The sequence below is a fragment of the Antedon mediterranea genome, chromosome 4, assembly GCF_964355755.1.
Source record: "Antedon mediterranea chromosome 4, ecAntMedi1.1, whole genome shotgun sequence".
Lineage (NCBI taxonomy): Eukaryota > Metazoa > Echinodermata > Crinoidea > Comatulida > Antedonidae > Antedon > Antedon mediterranea.
Window position 1 is genome coordinate 23,409,042 of NC_092673.1, and position 21,746 is coordinate 23,430,787.

A 21,746-nucleotide genomic window follows, 5' to 3' on the forward strand; every position below is an offset into this window, starting at 1 on the left:
GATGGATTAGATTCTAGTTCAAATAATCTGAGTCAATTTTTTAAAATTTGATATTTGGTTGAATTTGCAGTCATTTTCAATCTAAAAATATTTTTTATTTCATTTTGACATCTAAACAACAAACCGATGAGTTCATTTTCCTCTGTAATTGATTTCTACAGTTCAATGAGAGAACATCGGTTACACATAAACATCATATCATGTTAGCTGCGTTGACGGCTTTGCGATCAGTATCCAGATTTGCTATTTGCCTCAACGAGGCCTCAATCTAACATTTGTTAACAGGTAAATAAAAAGTATCGGCTTGGGAGGAGCATTTGCCAGGCCATTAATATTTCACCGCAGCTATGCTTGATTGCCTCGATAAATAACATGCACATTATGGCGGCTGTGTTACATAAAATTCCACCGACTTCAATAACTGTATATATTATATCTCTATATTTTTCTTCTTATTCATTAATTTAAGTGTATAATGTACAGTACGTTAACTTTTACGTAAAATTGTCTATAAAATAAATAAAATAGATATACTGTAAATAAAAACAAAAATAATAAAAAGACTTTTAAGAACCAATATTTTTTTTGTTTTCCTTTTATTGGTTATAATAAAAAAAAAAAAACATTTATAATGCATCATATATCCAATAAAATTACTCATAGGCGCAGTACAAACATTGGCACAAATAGTGCCGACATTCAAAGAAATATTTAATATCTAAAGTATGTAGTTATCCTAAAACCCAATAACATAAAAAATATTATAACTAATATTTTTATAATTAATTGCATTTTATTTTAAATGCAGAGTCAGAAAGTGGCAATCAGAAACACCTGTTATTGAGAAAAAAACATCTAATAATAAACATCTAATAATAAACATTACCATGGTTACTGACGAAGCATAATTTTCGTTTTAAAATAATATTTATTACCGCACTTTTTGCTTTTATTATACTTTCTCCATACTCTTTAAAAAAAAAAAATTAATATTTGATTTACTGTAACTCTAAAAAGAACTTATAACAGATGATACTGTATTTCACAAAAAAATTGGGTCTTTACCAATACAGGATAAAAGAAATTCCTTAATTTTCTACATGATTACCCAATGAAATGGATTGTTTAATCATCCACAGAGAAAATTAACTATGAAAAGTTTTTGAATTTGCAGAATAATTTGGTACAAGTAATTATAATTAGGTAAATTTGTTGCTACAGGAATAGAGAGGATAGCAATGAATAGAGATGAATGTTTGGTTTAACCAAGTGAAAGGGATAAAACTTGCTGTAAACATTTTAAACTGGAATTCAATTTTCATAGAAATATTTATTTTAATTCAACTTTAATATACTGTATAAATTTTAAAAATAGGTTATATTAACCTTAACCTAGGTTTAATAAACTCTTTAAGAGCTTGTATGTACCCAGAAATTATTATAATGAAATAGTTATTATTGTTTTTGAGATGAGAAAATAATATGTAAGAAAAGAAATAGTTACTGGTACTCAATGGCGATATTTGTGTTATAGTACCTCTCAATTATCAAAATACAGTACATTAATAACTTGTAAAATATCAAAAGTTTAAATAAATAAAGTAACTGAATAATATTTTGCCAAATTACATTAGAAACAGAATTTTAATAGTCAGTAAAGTACAAACAATATATAATTCGTTTCTATACAATTATAGGTTTAAAAACAAAAAACCAAAAACAATGATCTTATCGCCAAATATATATTTTTTGTTTACTAAACTATTTTATGGTATCAAGATTAAATTATGTGTTAAATAATTGTTGTTTTGCACTCTCTGTACTATAGCAACCAATACTGTACAATGAATAAATATATTTCTGTGGGATTGAATGCTATCTAATGATAAAATAATATTGGTTGTCATGGGTACATCTTTTCATACATGATTATAATGTATTAAAAAGGGAACAAAAAACACAATATAGAATTTAATTAACATCAGATACAGATGTGCTAGAACTTGCTTTGATCCAATCTAACAGGTTTTTTTAGTTTATTTGATTAAAATATTTATAGTATTTTTTGTTTAATTTTTTACTGAAACTTCTGTATGCAGCTATTTCCTGAAAGCCTAGTGGTCAAAGAGAATTTATAAAGGGATATAATGAACATTCAAATATTAATTAATCCCTTCACAATTATCGGTCCTAGAGCAATATAAATTTAAACATACTGGAACTAGTAATGCTGTTTCATGTGCAATGTTGAGAGTGAAAAAAGTAGATATCTATTCACATTTGAATACTGTATACCATAAGCCACCGCAGTCTGATAATAGCAGAACTTTTTTTAAAATCTGTAATTTGGTAGACTTTCACAGATTTTCTAATCTTACTATTTTAACGCATTACCTACTGTACGTGAATAAAATGTTTTAACGCAGTTTTTAAATTGATGTGTGTATGACAGTATAAACAGCGACATTTCCTTCAAAATATAAATGAAGATGAAATAATCCGATAGTATTGAAATTGGTCCACAGGGATTGTACAGCAATGAATATTTGATGACAACAATAATTTACGTCGTTACTCTATCCCGTTACTTTTACAAGTACATAATGATGATGGATGTAAAACACCAACTAAACAACTATGCATTATTATGGTCAGTTGCCGCAAAATCCATCAGTGAAATATAAAATTTAAACTGCTAACATATCTAGCAAATAAAACTACACATTACATGCCAAGCTAGCATCAGACTTTACATGTACCTAATATGTTACGATCTACCAAGCCAAAAACAGTTATCCAGTGGCGTAACAGATGAGCGCTCACTGGATAGGGGCCCCGGAGCTCAAGGGGCCCCTGAGCAGTGCCTAGTACTGGTACTGGTTCAAATAACCGTCTCACAAGCCTAGTGAGACAATGTTGTCACCAAACAGGTATGATTGAATCTGATGCATTTTCTTTAGAAAGATTCTAAGCAAAAACAGTCAGACTAGACAACATTAAAAGCATTAAAAAGACAAGCTAACATATTCGACAACCAAATCCATTCTGCATTGAATTAAGCACTTACGATTTTATGCAAATATTTATAACAGTTTTGTATTCCCCCTATGGTTACGTTGTAAGCTAAATATGCCATTATCGTTACTAGTGATTGTCTAAACAGCGCTATTTGCGATTAGGAAGTTAATGTGTACAGTAGGTATACAATTACACATTTTTTTTAGATTTCTATGTAACTTGATTCAGCCCCTATTCCATTTATCATGTAGTAAGAGATTTATTTTTTTTAAATTTTACATATTGTTTAGTTATAAACCAGACAGTATGTTTGCTATACATTTCTTCCAGCCAATCTAAGGGTGCGTATATAACACGCTATTACACACATATTCAACATGCTTATGAGATGTGTGTTGTATATTGAAGAGATTCCGTGTGATATTTTAATTGCGAAAAAGGCTAAAGATGTGTTAAAATTTAGGGTGTTGTATAAACACAGCATAATTAAAACATAGGATGGATTCACATTGGAATGCATCTACAGTATATCAGAATAGCAGGCACAAAATAGTTCCCAAAACGGATTGGCAATACAGTAAAACGATTTCACCAATGTTTCTTTAATAGCCAATCACCTACATTCCAGGTCTAAATTAAGGTATGACTTTCATGATAACATATTGCAATATAACACTTTGTGGTCATTTGTGAACATAGGCTACAGTATTTATACACAAATTATACATAGATGGAATATAGGCTTGCAATATAAAATGTAGCAAAACACATCATTTGTCATACAAGGTAGAAAAGATACAGAACATAGAAAAGATGTGTGGACAGGCGAAACTAGATAGATAAACTAGAAATAACAATCGCTGAAGCAGGTGATTTTCACAATGTTATCTCTAAAGAAGTATTATCCAATCAGATAAAATTGATGACACACTTGAGTGGCACTATTTCAACAGAAGCTCATTAGGCTATGAATGATGGAATAGATTGAATGTTTACAGCGGTTCTCTATCAAATTAAAGATTCAATGTTTACCATGCATGGCACTATCTCATTAAAATGTTTACCGTGTACGGCACTGTTAAATCAAAGATGCTTTAATACTGTAAAGATTTCTGTGACTCGTTAACAATACACAATGTTTACAGTCCGCAAATTCATCTACTAACACCATAGAAATATTATAAGGAAACTATATGAGAATAATAATGTGAGTACAGTATTGTATACAATCACAGATTGGCAGTTTGGGATGGCTGATCAGGGAGGTATAAAAATATACCTCCATGGGCTGATGTGGGTGCGAATGAGCTAAACCTAAATTTCATAAATGGTTTTTTAAGGCCTATTGTACCTTCTACAACCCATCCTCAAATACATTAATGCCATCCAAAAATGTATCTATTGTAGCCACTTGTGGACTGTAAAGCACTCTATAAATTAACCAACCTAGGAGGAAAATTCTTTAAACAAATATTTGCTTTGAAAATAAAATGTTTTTTAAAAAACCACAAAGACGAAAAATCAGTTGATCCTATTCAGGTATTTATTGATGACAAGTGTGTTATGTCTGCTAAGCCAGGGATGGCTATTTTGTTATGCCTGATACGGCATGTCGAAGCCTGGCCTTTGAAAGGTAAGAATAATTAAAACTACGAGTATCTCGTAGACAAATCAAAATACATATCAGGTGCAATAGACTGTAACGGATCAGCAATCAAATATCAAGTCATAAATATTGGCCAATGACCCTTGGAAAACTGTGTTCTATAGCTACTGATGCCTTACAATCAGGTACATACTGCATTTAGAGTGGCAATGTTTTATGTGTGCTGGATACTCAATATCATAGTTCTAGAAACAAAACTGTTTCTAATTTCTGTAATGTTGATATAAAGTTTGCAGTACACCGACACCATGTGTATTAGTTCTGAAAAGAACTGTTGAGTTTCTTGACGTTTCGATAAATATGCTTTGATCAATGCGTATCTCACTCCTGAGGAAAATTATATTTAATTATTCACATTGGTATCAATTGAGTATTTGCTACAGTATTCAAAAGGTTCTTTGTAGAAAAACCTGTATTCAACGTGAGGGAGTGTGGTTGGCAGAATAGTTCATATTGCTCAGGGAGGCTCAAGGAACTTTACCTTTTCATATCATACCTCTCCCTCTGGTTTATCCAGGTAAGCTAGGCACGGAATAGACATAACATTTGAAATTTCAGTTTGAATTTATTGTTGTTTCGCACACTTTATCTTTAGACATAATCCTCCTGCCCTGCAATGTTGTTTGAAGGTTGGAATAGCAAAGACCAATAATAAATATGTTTTTGGCACTTTAGCAGATGATTATCCAGACATTTATTTCTACAAGTAGCTTATAAAAAAACACTCACTTCACATTCTGTGCAGGTGGAGTGTGATTAAGGAGAAAATGAATACACTTGTTATCTGTAGGACTGAGAGGTTTTTCAAAGGTGAAATCATGAATGCTTGAAGAAGGGATAACATATTGCTGTTATTCTTGTTTAAAAGATAACAAATACTGCTTTAAAACAGATAATTTTTAATCAAAATCATTTCATGTTTACATCAGGTATAATGCTTTTATTGAATTAAAATAATATGTTTGTGTAAACAGTAATTTTGGCACATAGCTTGCTATTGCCTCAAATAATATGATCTATGGAATGCCAGCTGTGCAAAAACAAAACGATTGTTAGATTTCTTTGCATCTTTACCCTCCTGTTATTGGCGAATTTATTTTGCTGTTGGTTGGGTTTGAAAATAAAATAAAAATGGGCAGGATTTTGAATGAATTCTGCAAGTATGTCCTATTTTTTCCTTAAATCTTGAATTTATACTGTATAAATAATGTTTAAATTAAATCATTAATTAATGAAGTAAATCTAAATCTTTTTACTGTAAAGCCTTCTTATAATTAGGCACAATTGAAACATCATCAAATCAGCTTGCAACATGAAATGACAGTTTGAAAGGCAATGAGTTCCACCATAGAAATTATTAGGGATCCTGTATTCTAAGCCTTTAAACTCTGGATTACAGAGAAGCTAACGACAACAATTACTGTGGCATTGAGGCCTAAGTGTGTGTGGCTGAATGTGCAATAAAATAAAACAAAGATTCTATTATGTATTATTAAAGGTTATGCACAAGTTGTTAAGAATCTGGTATGCAATGGTTAATGCTTTAATCAACTTTAATATAGCAAGGCTTGATTTCCTAAATTGTTCTACCAAATAATCCAAAGGTAGTTTGATTTGAAGTAGGCCTAATACATGTAGATACAGTATAAAGTGCCAATAGTTCAGACATATCGGTGCTTTTATCGTACTTATGCAGAGTAGGTCTGAACCAGGAAAAGATTAGTGTAACACACCCTACTAGTTCATACCTAAACCGAACATTATATCTTACATTTTGTACCTACTGTAGGCAGTATTATTGAGGAAAGTGTTGCTACTTGTTACTATTTTTAACATGCTCACTGTCTAGCCCACAAGGGATAAAGGAATAATAGTGGTTTGTTGTGCAGTAAGTAATAAATCCATGCATACTGCTACTAAAGGTACCTGTACATTTGCAAATTACAAAAACAATGTATAAATAATTATGTATAGAAAAGTACCAGTAAGTTATATTGAAGGACACTGAAATATTGACAAAATGTTTTCTTTATATTCAAATTATCATGGATGTATAATCATACAATATGTTCACTCAGCACTCGGTTATCTTGGATATTAAGGCCTTTCACCAAGCTTCACTTTTTTTTTACTGTACGATGCATTAACTATATTAAGTACAGTACAATACTATTGTATTGTATAGTATGTCATGTACACCAACAAACTTTTTTTTTGGTATATAGTTTAGCAATACCCTACAAAATACAGTGGCAGATAAAAACTTTTAGATTTGTGCTCCCACAGAGATAACATTTTATACTGTATATTTGTTTAATCTTTGAATGAAAATACATCATTGCACTGATCACTTTTAATTAGTTGCCAGATTCAAGATGGAGTAGCAATTATGACAAGGGCTACTGAATGATACCATTTTAATAAATCATACAGTAATCAAGAAACATGATTAAATTCTTCTTTAAAAGATTGCATTAATCTATTCTATAAATTGTCTGTTCAGAAGAAAAGTGATTTGTTTTACTTACGAAATTACAATCAAGACATTTAATTAAAAAAAGAATTACAACTCTGAACTCTGTAAAAGGTCCTTATAAAATTAAAATAAGCCCACAATGCATTTAAATATACAGTTCTAACCCCTTATTTGGGTATTCTAACCCCTTATTTGGGTATTCTAACCCCTTATTTGGGTATTCTAACCCCTTATTTAATACATTAGAATCCTCCTAATTGGGACACCCTGTGAAAGAAATGAGGAAAAGTATATGTTTTAACATTATGGTCAACCTCTATTCAAGGAACAAGGGGACACTTTTTGGGTCACAAAATTGTCCCCTTAATAGAGGTTCCACTGTCTCTAAGAATTTTGAGAATCTACATCAGTCAATAAGATGTTATTATTGCCTTTTAATTACCAAACTATATTTACTAGAGAGAGTGGAACACAATAGTTTGGCATCCAATAATATGTTATAAATTATATATTGTGGTCTAGACATGTGGTGTTAATGAGTGTAGATTTACTGTACTGAGTGTGATCACCCTATAATTTATGTTAAAAAAAAAACCCACAAGGAATTGCATTCCCAGGGATATAAAGATTATTCAGAAATTGTTTGAATACCAAAAAAAAATAATAAAGCATTTCACAACATAGGACCATTTTATGACATCATAATCATAATTTTTAATTCAGTATCCTTCCTACTTTTACATCGTCAGTAAAACTATTAATTATATATTTTGTTGCACTCTCCATTCTCTACAGAATGCTCCAGTGAGCAGATTGTTGCAATTGAATACCATGTCCATAATTAATTAATTAACAGGCAACATACAGTAGTGTCAGTCTTTTGGCAACTTTTTTTTCAATTTTTTTTATGTTGTTACAAAACGTAAACGTATATATTTAAATACTTTATATCTTCATTTCATCCTTTCAGCGAGCATCTTGTGAATGCTAGGATGCTTCAATGCGACAAGCTTTTTGACAAAAATAATTTAAAATCAGAAAAAAAAAAAAATAAATCACAATTATTTTCTCCCTTGCCTACAGTAATGAGATAACATGATGCGCTGGAATTACATTTCACAAGTTAAATTGATCGAGAACCTTTCGAAAAACAATCAATAACAAAATATTCTGTATGGCAGTATAGGTTGGAGTGCTGCACTGTAGAGGTATGGAGTTTTCTTGATGACCAGTTTGCAATCTACATTAGTTAAAGTTAAAATGCGGGCTGATACAGTAAATCTTTTGAGTGTAAAACAAATGGTCAAACATTAAGGTCTAGGTCGGAGTTGGTAACCATGGTATAACACTGTATGAACACAGTGCAAAAATCCGATTTGTAGGATGACATTAATTGAGTTGCGTATATATAAAAAAATAACTCTTAATAGCTCCATAGTTAAAAGCATCAAAACGACGCAACGCTTAATACAGGATATATTTGAAAAGTCCACAGCGTATTGAGAAAGTTTGTGACATTTTTTTATAAGGCACAATAGAAATGGTTTATATGTATGTATGCGATAAATAATGGGCTATTGTCGGTTTATACAGGTAAGCTAGACACGAAATAGACAACTTTAATACAAACCACAGTAGAACTCCTTTCTTGGAACACCTGCAATATTTAAGGGACACTTTCAAGTGAATCAAATTTGGTTTGGTCCCAAATGTTTCCCTTAATCCTGGGGTCTCTATACTATACTGTAAAAATGAACAATGTATCAGTATATCTAAAAAAACAAAAACATTAAAAAACGTACTCTTATTCTTCTCATGGCCGACACAATTTCAACTCTACTGTTTGGGCGTGGCACATCAAGTGTTCCAATATACTAAAAAAGAAAATTGAAATCGGATTAAATCTGATTAATATATAATTCTATTTTTGTATTTTTTTTTTTTTTTGTTATCAGTAACAAATTCCAGAAAAATGCCCAGAAATATTCAACAAAAACATTTGAATCTATAAAAGGTTAATAATACAGTATGATGTACAGGTACATTATTGTATGAATAATTTTATGAATTATACAATATTAAATGCATAGATTAAATTAGCGAGTGAACCAGGGCATTTAGCAGTGAACCAGGGCATTTAGGAGTGAACCAGGGCATTTAGGAGTGAACCAGGGCATTTAGGAGTGAACCAGGGCATTTAGGAGTGAACCAGGGCATTTAGGAGTGAACCAGGGCATTTAGGAGTGAACCAGGGCATTTAGGAGTGAACCAGGGCATTTAGGAGTGAACCAGGGCATTTAGGAGTGAACCAGGGCATTTAGGAGTGAACCAGGGCATTTAGGAGTGAACCAGGGCATTTAGGAGTGAACCAGGGCATTTAGGAGTGAACCAGGGCATTGAGGCATTCTTCTGTCCCAATGTTGTTGAATAAGCTGTTTTTACTAGCTATATGCTCAGTTAACCACAAAGAAAGACTTCAACTTAGACCTTTTTAAATTCAATATTAAGTCTACACAAAGCAACAAGTCAATAAAATGTTTATAAAAATCAGATAAAAGGCTACGTAAGGTATTCTCATTAGGACAAACACAATCTAACTTTATATTTACAGCATAGCAAATATATTTAAAATTATATTCATATTGTTTATTACTGGCATTGAAATATTTTATTCTTTTCTAAATATAATTTCTAGTTTAAATGCAAGGTTCAAATTGATTACAGTACAGTAAATTAAAATACTGTAGGACCAGAATTTAAAAAACATTGGTAGACCAGCAAAAGATGCCATAACATTTGTTTAAAATATTAACTCCTCAAACCAGGGAAGGGTTGTAGGCAGGACCTGAAACATTTCCCAGGGCCTAGAATTCAGCAAAGTTGCAATGGGGTCTGAAAGCGAAGCGCTCAAGGCAGCATATTTGTTGAGGAAAATAAATTAATGTAATGATAGATCTCATGACAAATATTGACTTCCTAAATGCAATCAGAACAAACAATTTTATCAAATCTATGTTTCTCTGTAATAAAAAAGGTTTGTCCAAAGCATAAAAATTCCCCCCTGCCTACTGTACGAGCCTGGACAACCTACCTCCTCTTGTACCCAAATTAATTTTAATGGACACGTAGTTTTAAACAGATTTCTCAAGAATACAGCATTTTGTATAATACTGTACATTACCTATACACGGAATATAATATAAGAAATTGTTTATGACTCATGGGATACATAATACCTTCTTGTATGTTATTTTATGATGTATTTAAATAAAATTTAAAATGCTTAGCGTTCATTTTTAATAAATTACCTTCGCTTGGAAATGAATACCATGTTGAAACGCTTCGTCATTATGCAACGGGATTCTGGAATCGTACGTGTCTTCCACCAAATTGTATTTATTCCTTTTAGGCATGTTTATGTTCTTCTACTTTCAATCTCAAAATAGTTTTGTTTAATCAAGTCTAAAATCAGTCTTTAATAAAGATAATTCCATTCTTCAAAAAAAACCTGCAAAACAATTCAAAGTTAATGTGTACTACATGTAAATTGAAAAATCAAATTGTAGACAATTATTTATTATAATACATTTGTTGAATAGGCTTTCTTTTGGATGGCAACTCAACTTGTCAGCCATTGATAATGAGTAAAAGCATACCAGAAGATAGATAATTAAGAGGGTTAGGTTTTTAATATTTAGGAACAAGTTTTATATTTAGGTACGGGTTTTAGGAATGCAATTTTACCGTACCTTTAACGGAAGTGCGTGCCCTCTATAATTACCGTACCTTTACGGTACCATATTTGGCGCTAGTTCCGTTTCGCACCTGTTGTTTATTTCGACTCAAAATTGGTTAAGTAACTTTATCGTGAGTACCACACCTTAGAATTAGGCCTCAAAAATACTTTTACGAAGGAGATCATACAAAAAGTGACAAATAAAAATCCTTTAAATTGATTAATTTACAGACGTGTTTCTCGCACATTGGTTCGTGAATTTACTCCATGTTCAATGTTGTTGTTTCTATGAAGCGCCAAAAGAGCAATCATAATAGAGGGCTAAAAACTCAGTAAATTGTGTATATTTAATGCATTTATTGGTGAAAATTATGTTCAATTTTATCATATTTTGTCAATGTCAATGCAACAAATATATTACTGTTGATACTGTACATGGTTTTCGCAGGAACTTTTAGGAATGAAAATCGACAAATTCATCATCATATTACATGACAGTATGTAGTGTAGGGGTGTACCTGATCTAAATAATATTCCTCTTAGTCTTACGCCCGTATTCTTAAACCGGACTTTAGTCGTAGTTCAAAGTTCGACTTGAAAAAGTCGTAGTTCGAGCTATTACTTCAAATTCGATTAAAAAATGAAGTAGTCGAAGTTTGCAGTTTGACTTAATGAAGTCGAGCTTTTAGTCGAGTTGCACACGTCTGGGTAACAAAGGCTAAACATTAGCCAATGACAAGAGAGTATTTGAGGAGCAGATGAAATTTTGGGCATTGATATCACTTTCCATTTTCTTACAAAACTTTTTACGCATCAGGACTATATACATGAAAAATAATTTTAATCGTTAATTATTAGAACAAGATCACAGTATTAATTTAACAGTGAAGTACTTTTGATTAACAACAAACAAAATCTTCAAAATATATTTAGGAACCATGGCGGTACGGTAACTTTCATATTTTCTAGGCCTCCAACAAAGTATGATCGCGACGAACCACGCACTTCCTAGCGTGACAAGAAAGCGCTAGGCCCCCTAAACATTCCATCGCGTGGTGAATTGCCGCATCTCCCATTGTCGCTATGGCGTGACGTAGTTCAAGTCGGACTTGCGCGAAGAAAATAATGTAATTTGTATACAGTTGTAAATAAAGATGATTTTCATTATTATAACTTACACCAATGTATATTTAATTAAGCTAATATAAATATAGATATTTCATTCTTCAATATCTGGCCAATATAACAACTCAAAGACTATTACGTTTTTTATAAACATCGTTTAAAACCATTTAGTTGACCATTGAGCCTGCCCCCTCCAGGACTAAAAAAATCGATCAAAATCCGTCTCGATTTAGTCAAGGTTGGCCTGATTTAGTCGGTGATTTAGTTGAAGTTCGGTTTATGAATTAAAATGACGTCATTTTTTTAGTTTTAGCTTGAACTACGACTAAAGTCCGGTTTAAGAATACGGGCGTTAGTATTACTCTAGGCCTAGGGTTGGTTGCTATTTGAAAACAGCAAATTATTAGCAGTAAAATGTTACAGCATTTTTATTGACAAAATATATTAAAATTTAACGTGTATTTCAATAATAAATGCATTAAAAGAAGACGCATTCCATTGAGATTTTAACCATCTATTGTTGTTGCTCTTTTGGCGCTCCATATAGACACGAAAATATTGAACTTCGAGTATGCTAAATTCGCAAACGGTATGCGAGAAACATGTCTGTAAAATCATCAATTAAAGGATTTATTTGTTACTTTTTATGCGATTCTTCTTCATAAAAGTACTTATGAGGCCCAATTTTCAGGTGTGGTATTCACAACAAGTTGCTTAACAATTTGGAGTCAAAAGGAAGTCAAAATAAAAACAGGTGCAAAACGGAACTAGCGCCCCATATTTTTAGCCACAGCGGTTTTTTTTTAAACTCACTATTTATTCACTGGTCTTTACCCATCATTGCCTAAACGGATATTTTTATTAGGTTTAGAGGTCCAGAGACCAGATCATCTCAGCGAATAGCAAAGGCAAAAGTATCTCTAAGCGAGCGCTGGGCAGTTGCATTCCGGTGCCAGAACTGTACAGAGTTTTATATCTATTGCCACCAAAATTAGTGTCATTGGTCGAAAAAACATTTTAAGAAATCGGTAAATGAATAAGAATAAGAGTATAGGCCTAACAGTAGTAAGCTAATATACACGTAGCCGGTAAGGCTTCTCTGATTGAGAGTAGGCCTACACTTTCACCTCCTTGCTGGAGTCTGCACTGACTGAGCAGTGCTGGGCTAGCCTCTGGTCTCTGTTATGTCAAAAGTGTACATCAAGTATCCGGTGCGGTGGTGGTGGTAAACAATCTAATCTGTCATTTAAAAGTATCAACTTACCTTTTATTAAAAGCTAACTCTCCAAGGGTTAAAAACGCAATTATATAGTTAAAAACCCCCAAATAGTTTCAGTTATCACAATATCAGGTGAGAATTGAGCAACAAACAACAGACCAACTACAATGTTTAGTACCGTCTTACACCAACATCTAACCGATAAATGGTCACGGTGTAAAAAATCGTGATCCATTCATGCAGCAGGCGCTTGTGTCAAGCTAGCCAACAATAAGCCAGCCAACAATAAGCCAGCCCACTTTTATTTTTTCCAGCCAACAATAACTATGAAACGCCGTTTGTGCATTCTTTACATTTTTATTGTTACTTATGGCTTTTATGGTATTAGGAATTAAATATTTGTGAGAAAAACGGCGGATTGTTCCTGGGATTCACTTGGTGGGATTATACTAGGGTACCCCCTTAGTCGTCCAGTATAAGTTAGAGTGGGACCACTGGTCCCGTTTACTCAGCCCTCATCATTAAAATTTGAGTGTAACTCAATTACGATTTTTAAAATATAGTTAAATTTGAAACTGTATTTGTGAGAAAATGGCGGATTGTTCCTGGGAGTCACTTGGTGGGATTATACTAGGGTACCCCCTTAGTCGTCCAGTATAAGTTAGAGTGCGACCACTGGTCCTGTTTACTCAGCCCTCATCTTTAAAATTTGAGTCTAACTCAATTACAATTTTTAAAATATAGTTAAATTTGAAACTGTATTCGTGAGAAAATGGCGGATTGTTCCTGGGAGTCACTTGGTGGGATTATACTAGGGTAGCTCCTTAGTCATACAGTATAAGTTAGAGTGGGACCACTGGTACCGTTTACTCAGCCCTCACCTTTTAAATTTGAGTGTAACTCATTTACGATTTAAAAAATATAGTGAAATTTGATACTGTATTTATGAGAAAATGGCGGATTGTTCCTGGGAGTCACTTGGTGGGATTATACTAGGGTACCTCCTTAGTTGTCCAGTATAAGTTAGAGTGGGACCACTGGTCCCGTTTACTCAGCCCTCATCTTTAAAATTTGAGTGTAACTCATTTACGATTTTTAAAATATAGTGAAATTTGATACTGTATTTGTGAGAAAACAGCGGATTGTTCCTGAGAGTCACTTGGTAGGATTATACTAGGGTACCCCCTTAGTCGTCCAGTATAAGTTAGAGTGGGACCACTGGTCCCGTTTACTCAGCCCTCATCTTTAAAATTTGAGTGTAACTCATTTACGATTTTTAAAATATAGTGAAATTTGAAACTGTATTTGTGAGAAAACGGCGGATTGTTCCATAGAGTCACTTGGTGGGATTATACTAGGGTGCATCCTTAGTCGTCGAGTATAAGTTAGAGTGGGACCACTGGTCCCGTTTACTCAGCCCTCATCTTTTAAATTTGAGTGTAACTCATTTACGATTTTAAAAATATAGTGAAATTAGATACTGTATTTGTGAGAAAACGGCGGATTGTTCCTGGGAGTCACATGGTGGGATTATACTAAGGTACGTCCTTAGTCGTCCAGTATAAGTTAGAGTGCGACCACTGGTTCCGTTTACTCAGTCCTCATCTTTTAAATTTGAGTGTAACTCAATTACGGTAAAAAAATTTTAAAATATAGTGAAAATTGATACTGTATTTGTGAGAAAATGGCGGATTGTTCCTGGGAGTCACTTGGTGGGATTATACTAGGGTACCTCCTTAGTTGTCCAGTAGAAGTTAGAGTGGGACCACTGGTCCCGTTTACTCAGCCTTCATCTTTTAAATATGAATGTAACTCATTTACGATTTAAAAAATATAGTGAAATTAGATACTGTATTTGTGAGAAAACGGCGGATTGTTCCTGGGAGTCACATGGTGGGATTATACTAAGGTACGTCCTTAGCCGTCCAGTATAAGTTAGAGTGCGACCACTGGTTCCGTTTACTCAGCCCTCATCTTTTAAATTTGAGTGTAACTCAATTACGGTAAAAAATTTTTAAAATATAGTGAAAATTGATACTGTATTTGTGAGAAAATGGCGGATTGTTCCTGGGAGTCACTTGGTGGGATTATACTAGGGTACCTCCTTAGTTGTCCAGTAGAAATTAGAGTGGGACCACTGGTCCCGTTTACTCAGCCCTCATCTTTTAAATATGAATGTAACTCATTTACGATTTAAAAAATATAGTGAAATTTGATACTGTATTTGTGAGAAAATGGCGGATTATTCATGGGAGTCACTTGGTGGGATTATACTAGGGTACCTCCTTAGTTGTCCAGTATAAGTTAGAGTGGGACCACTGGTTCCGTTTACTCAGCCCTCATCTTTAAAATTTGAGTGTAACTCATTTACGATTTTTAAAATATAGTGAAATTTGATACTGTATTTGTGAGAAAACGGCGGATTGTTCCTGAGAGTCACTTGGTGGGATTATACTAGGGTACCCCCTTAGTCGTCCAGTATAAGTTAGAGTGGGACCACTGATCCCGTTTACTCAGCCCTCATCTTTTAAATTTGAGTTTAACTCATTTACGATTTTTAAAATATAGTGAAATTTGATACTGTATTTGTGAGAAAACGGCGGATTGTTCCTGAGAGTCACTTGGTGGGATTATACTAGGGTGCATCCTTAGTCGTCCAGTATAAGTTAGAGTGGGACCACTTGTCCTGTTTACTCAGCCCTCATCTTTTAAATTTGAGTGTAACTCATTTACGATTTTAAAAATATAGTGAAATTAGATACTGTATTTGTGAGAAAACGGCGGATTGTTCCTGGGAGTCACATGGTGGGATTATACTAAGGTACGTCCTTAGTCGTCCAGTATAAGTTAGAGTGCGACCACTGGTTCCATTTACTCAGCCCTCATCTTTTAAATTTGAGTCTAACTCAATTACAATTTTTAAAATATAGTTAAATTTGAAACTGTATTCGTGAGAAAATGGCGGATTGTTCCTGGGAGTCACTTGGTGGGATTATACTAGGGTAGCTCCTTAGACGTACAGTATAAGTTAGAGTGGGACCACTGGTACCGTTTACTCAGCCCTCACCTTTTAAATTTGAGTGTAACTCATTTACGATTTAAAAAATATAGTGAAATTTGATACTGTATTTATGAGAAAATGGCGGATTGTTCCTGGGAGTCACTTGGTGGGATTATACTAGGGTACCTCCTTAGTTGTCCAGTATAAGTTAGAGTGGGACCACTGGTCCCGTTTACTCAGCCCTCATCTTTAAAATTTGAGTGTAACTCATTTACGATTTTTAAAATATAGTGAAATTTGATACTGTATTTGTGAGAAAACAGCGGATTTTTCCTGAGAGTCACTTGGTAGGATTATACTAGGGTACCCCCTTAGTCGTCCAGTATAAGTTAGAGTGGGACCACTGGTCCCGTTTACTCAGCCCTCATCTTTTAAATTTGAGTGTAACTCATTTACGATTTTTAAAATATAGTGAAATTTGAAACTGTATTTGTGAGAAAACGGCGGATTGTTCCATAGAGTCACTTGGTGGGATTATACTAGGGTGCATCCTTAGTCGTCGAGTATAAGTTAGAGTGGGACCACTGGTCCCGTTTACTCAGCCCTCATCTTTTAAATTTGAGTGTAACTCATTTACGATTTTAAAAATATAGTGAAATTAGATACTGTATTTGTGAGAAAACGGCGGATTGTTCCTGGGAGTCACATGGTGGGATTATACTAAGGTACGTCCTTAGTCGTCCAGTATAAGTTAGAGTGCGACCACTGGTTCCGTTTACTCAGTCCTCATCTTTTAAATTTGAGTGTAACTCAATTACGGTAAAAAAATTTTAAAATATAGTGAAAATTGATACTGTATTTGTGAGAAAATGGCGGATTGTTCCTGGGAGTCACTTGGTGGGATTATACTAGGGTACCTCCTTAGTTGTCCAGTAGAAGTTAGAGTGGGACCACTGGTCCCGTTTACTCAGCCTTCATCTTTTAAATATGAATGTAACTCATTTACGATTTAAAAAATATAGTGAAATTAGATACTGTATTTGTGAGAAAACGGCGGATTGTTCCTGGGAGTCACATGGTGGGATTATACTAAAGGTACGTCCTTAGCCGTCCAGTATAAGTTAGAGTGCGACCACTGGTTCCGTTTACTCAGCCCTCATCTTTTAAATTTGAGTGTAACTCAATTACGGTAAAAAATTTTTAAAATATAGTGAAAATTGATACTGTATTTGTGAGAAAATGGCGGATTGTTCCTGGGAGTCACTTGGTGGGATTATACTAGGGTACCTCCTTAGTTGTCCAGTAGAAGTTAGAGTGGGACCACTGGTCCCGTTTACTCAGCCCTCATCTTTTAAATATGAATGTAACTCATTTACGATTTAAAAAATATAGTGAAATTTGATACTGTATTTGTGAGAAAATGGCGGATTGTTCATGGGAGTCACTTGGTGGGATTATACTAGGGTACCTCCTTAGTTGTCCAGTATAAGTTAGAGTGGGACCACTGGTCCCGTTTACTCAGCCCTCATCTTTAAAATTTGAGTGTAACTCATTTACGATTTTTAAAATATAGTGACATTTGATACTGTATTTGTGAGAAAACGGCGGATTGTTCCTGAGAGTCACTTGGTGGGATTATACTAGGGTACCCCCTTAGTCGTCCAGTATAAGTTAGAGTGGGATCACTGATCCCGTTTACTCAGCCCTCATCTTTTAAATTTGAGTTTAACTCATTTACGATTTTTAAAATATAGTGAAATTTGATACTGTATTTGTGAGAAAACGGCGGATTGTTCCTGGGAGTCACTTGGTGGGATTATACTAGGGTGCATCCTTAGTCGTCCAGTATAAGTTAGAGTGGGACCACTTGTCCTGTTTACTCAGCCCTCATCTTTTAAATTTGAGTGTAACTCATTTACGATTTTAAAAATATAGTGAAATTAGATACTGTATTTGTGAGAAAACGGCGGCGGATTGTTCCTGGGAGTCACATGGTGGGATTATACTAAGGTACGTCCTTAGTCGTCCAGTATAAGTTAGAGTGCGACCACTGGTTCCATTTACTCAGCCCTCATCTTTTAAATTTGAGTGTAACTCAATTACGGTAAAAAAATTTAAAATATAGTGAAAATTGATACTGTATTTGTGAGAAAATGGCGGATTGTTCCTAGGAGTCACTTGGTGGGATTATACTAGGGTACCTCCTTAGTTCTCCAGTAGAAGTTAGAGTTGGACCACTGGTCCCGTTTACTCAGCCCTCATCTTTAACGTTTGAGTGTAACTCAATTACGATTAATATTTTAAAATATAGTGAAATTTGATACTGTATTTGTGAGAAAATGGCGGATTGTTCCCGAGAGTCACTTGGTGGGATTATACTAGCGTACCTCCTTAGTTGTCCAGTTTAAGTTAGAGTGGGACCACTGGTCCCGTTTACTCAGCCCTTATCTTTAAAATTTGAGTGTAACTCAATTACGATTAATATTTTAAAGATGAGGGCTGAGTAAACGGGACCAGTGGTCCCACTCTAACTTATACAGGATGACTAAAGAGGTACTCTAGTATAATCCCACCAAGTGACTCTCAGGAACAATACGCTGTTTTCTCACAAATACAGTATCAAATTTCACTATATTTTAAAAATCGTAAATGAGTTACACTCAAATTTTAAAGATGAGGGCTGAGTAAACGGGACCAGTGGTCCCACTCTAACTTATACTGGACGACTAAGGGTGTACCCTAGTATAATCCCACCAAGTGACTCTCAGGAACAATCCGCCGTTTTCTCACAAATACAGTTTCAAATTTCACTATATTTTAAAAATCGTAAATGAGTTACACTCAAATTTTAAAGATGAGGGCTGAGTAAACGGGACCAGTGGTCCCACTCTAACTTATACTGGACAACTAAGAGGGTACCCTAGTATAATCCCACCAAGTGACTCCCAGGAACAATCCGCCATTTTCTCACAAATACAGTATCAAATTTCACTATATTTTAAAAATTTTATCGTAATTGAGTTACACTCAAATTTAAAAGATGAGGGCTGAGTAAACGGGACCAGTGGTCGCACTCTAACTTATACTGGACGACTAAGGACGTACCTTAGTATAACCCCACCATGTGACTCCGAGGAACAATCCGCCGTTTTCTTACAAATACAGTATCAAATTTCACTATATTTTTAAAATCGTAAATGAGTTACACTCAAATTTAAAAGATGAGGGCTTAGTAAACGGGACCAGTGGTCCCACTCTAACTTATACTGGACGACTAGGGAGGCACCGTAGTATAATCCCACCAAGTGACTCTCAGGAACAATCCGCCGTTTTCTCACAAATACAGTATCAAATTTCACTATATTTTAAAATATTAATCGTAATTGAGTTACACTCAAACGTTAAAGATGACGGCTGAGTAAACCGGACCAGTGGTCCCACTCTAACTGATACTGGACGACTAAGGGGGTAACCTAGTATAATCCCACTAAGTGACTCCCAGGAACAATCCGCCATTTTCTCACAAATACAGTATCAAATTTCACTATATTTTAAAATATTAATCGTAATTGAGTTACACTCAAACGTTAAAGATGAGGGCTGAGTAAACGGGACCAGTGGTCCCACTCTAACTTATACTGGAAAACTGAGGAGGTACCCTAGTATAATCCCACCAAGTGACTCCCAGGAACAATCCGCCATTTTCTCACAAATACAGTATCAATTTTCACTATATTTTAAAAATGTTATCGTAATTGAGTTACACTCAAATTAAAAGATGAGGGCTGAGTAAACGGGACCAGTGGTCGCACTCTAACTTATACTGGACGACTAAGGACGTACCTTAGTATAACCCCACCATGTGACTCCGAGGAACAATCCGCCGTTTTCTCACAAATACAGTATCAAATTTCACTATATTTTGAAATATTAATCGTAATTGAGTTACACTCAAACGTTAAAGATGAGGGCTGAGTAAACGGGACCAGTGGTCCCACTCTAACTTCTACTGGACAACTAAGGAGGTACCCTAGTATAATCCCACAAAGTGACTCCCAGGAACAATCCGCCATTTTCTCACAAATACAGTATCAATTTTCACTATATTTTAAAATTTTTTATCGTAATTGAGTTACACTCAAATTTAAAAGATGAGGGCTGAGTAAACGAAACCAGTGGTCGCACTCTAACTTATACTGGACAACTAAGGACGTACCTTAGTATAATCCCACCATGTGACTCCCAGGAACAATCCGCCGTTTTCTCACAAATACAGTATCTAATTTCACTATATTTTTAAAATCGTAATTGAGTTACACTCAAATGTTAAAGATGAGGGCTGAGTAAACGGGACCAGTAGTCCCACTCTAACTTATACTGGACAACTAAGGAGGTACCCTAGTATAATCCCACCAAGTGACTCTCATGAACAATCCGCCGTTTTCTCACAAATACAGTATCACATTTCACTATATTTTAAAGATCATAAATGAGTTAAACTCAAATTTTAAAGATGAGGGCTGAGTAAACGGGACCAGTGGTCCCACTCTAATTTATACTGGACAACTAAGTAGGTACCCTAGTATAATCCCACCAAGTGACTCCCAGGAACAATCCGCCGTTTTCTCACAAATACAGTTTCAAATTTCACTATATTTTAAAAATCGTAAATGAGTTACACTCAAATTTTAAAGATGAGGGCTGAGTAAACGGGACCAGTGGTCCCACTCTAACTTATACTGGACGACTAAGGGGGTACCCTAGTATAATCCCACCAAGTGACTCCCAGGAACAATCCGCCATTTTTTCACAAATACAGTATCAAATTTCACTATATTTTAAAAATCGTAAATGAGTTACACTCAAATTTTAAAGATGAGGGCTGAGTAAACCGGACCAGTGGTCCCACTCTAACTTATACTGGACGACTAAGGGGGTAACCTAGTATAATCCCACCAAGTGACTCCCAGGAACAATCCGCCATTTTCTCACAAATACAGTATCAAATTTCACTATATTTTTTTAATCGTAAATGAGTTACACTCAAATTTAAAAGATGAGGGCTGAGTAAACAGTACCAGTGGTCCCACTCTAACTTATACTGTACGACTAAGGAGGTACCCTAGTATAATCCCACCAAGTGACTCCCAGGAACAATCCGCCATTTTCTCACAAATACAGTATCAAATTTCACTATATTTTAAAAATCGTAAATGAGTTACACTCAAATTTTAAAGATGAGGGCTGAGTAAACCGGACCAGTGGTCCCACTCTAACTTATACTGGACGACTAAGGACGTACCCTAGTATAATCCCACCAAGTGACTCTCAGGAACAATCCGCCGTTTTCTCACAAATACAGTTTCAAATTTCACTATATTTTAAAAATTGTAAATGAGTTACACTCAAATTTTAAAGATGAGGGCTGAGTAAATGGGACCAGTGGTCCCACTCTAACTTATACTGGACGACTAAGGGGGTAACCTAGTATAATCCCACCAAGTG

The 21,746-nt window shown here is 34.5% G+C and overlaps 1 protein-coding gene across 1 annotated transcript in view; it reads right to left on the bottom strand.

Moving 5' to 3' along the window:
- LOC140046961 (carboxyl-terminal PDZ ligand of neuronal nitric oxide synthase protein-like) overlaps positions 1-13,482 on the bottom strand; it is a 46,546-nt gene extending 33,064 nt beyond the window's left edge. The window contains exons 1-3 of the mRNA XM_072091737.1: positions 13,286-13,482; positions 10,469-10,668; positions 8,963-9,034 (exon numbers count right to left, since the gene is read on the bottom strand). Of these exons, the coding sequence (XP_071947838.1) occupies positions 8,963-9,034; positions 10,469-10,573 (177 nt within the window). The 5' untranslated portion in view covers positions 10,574-10,668; positions 13,286-13,482. The remainder of the gene's footprint in view (positions 1-8,962; positions 9,035-10,468; positions 10,669-13,285) is intronic.
- Between the last annotated feature and the right edge of the window lie 8,264 nt (positions 13,483-21,746).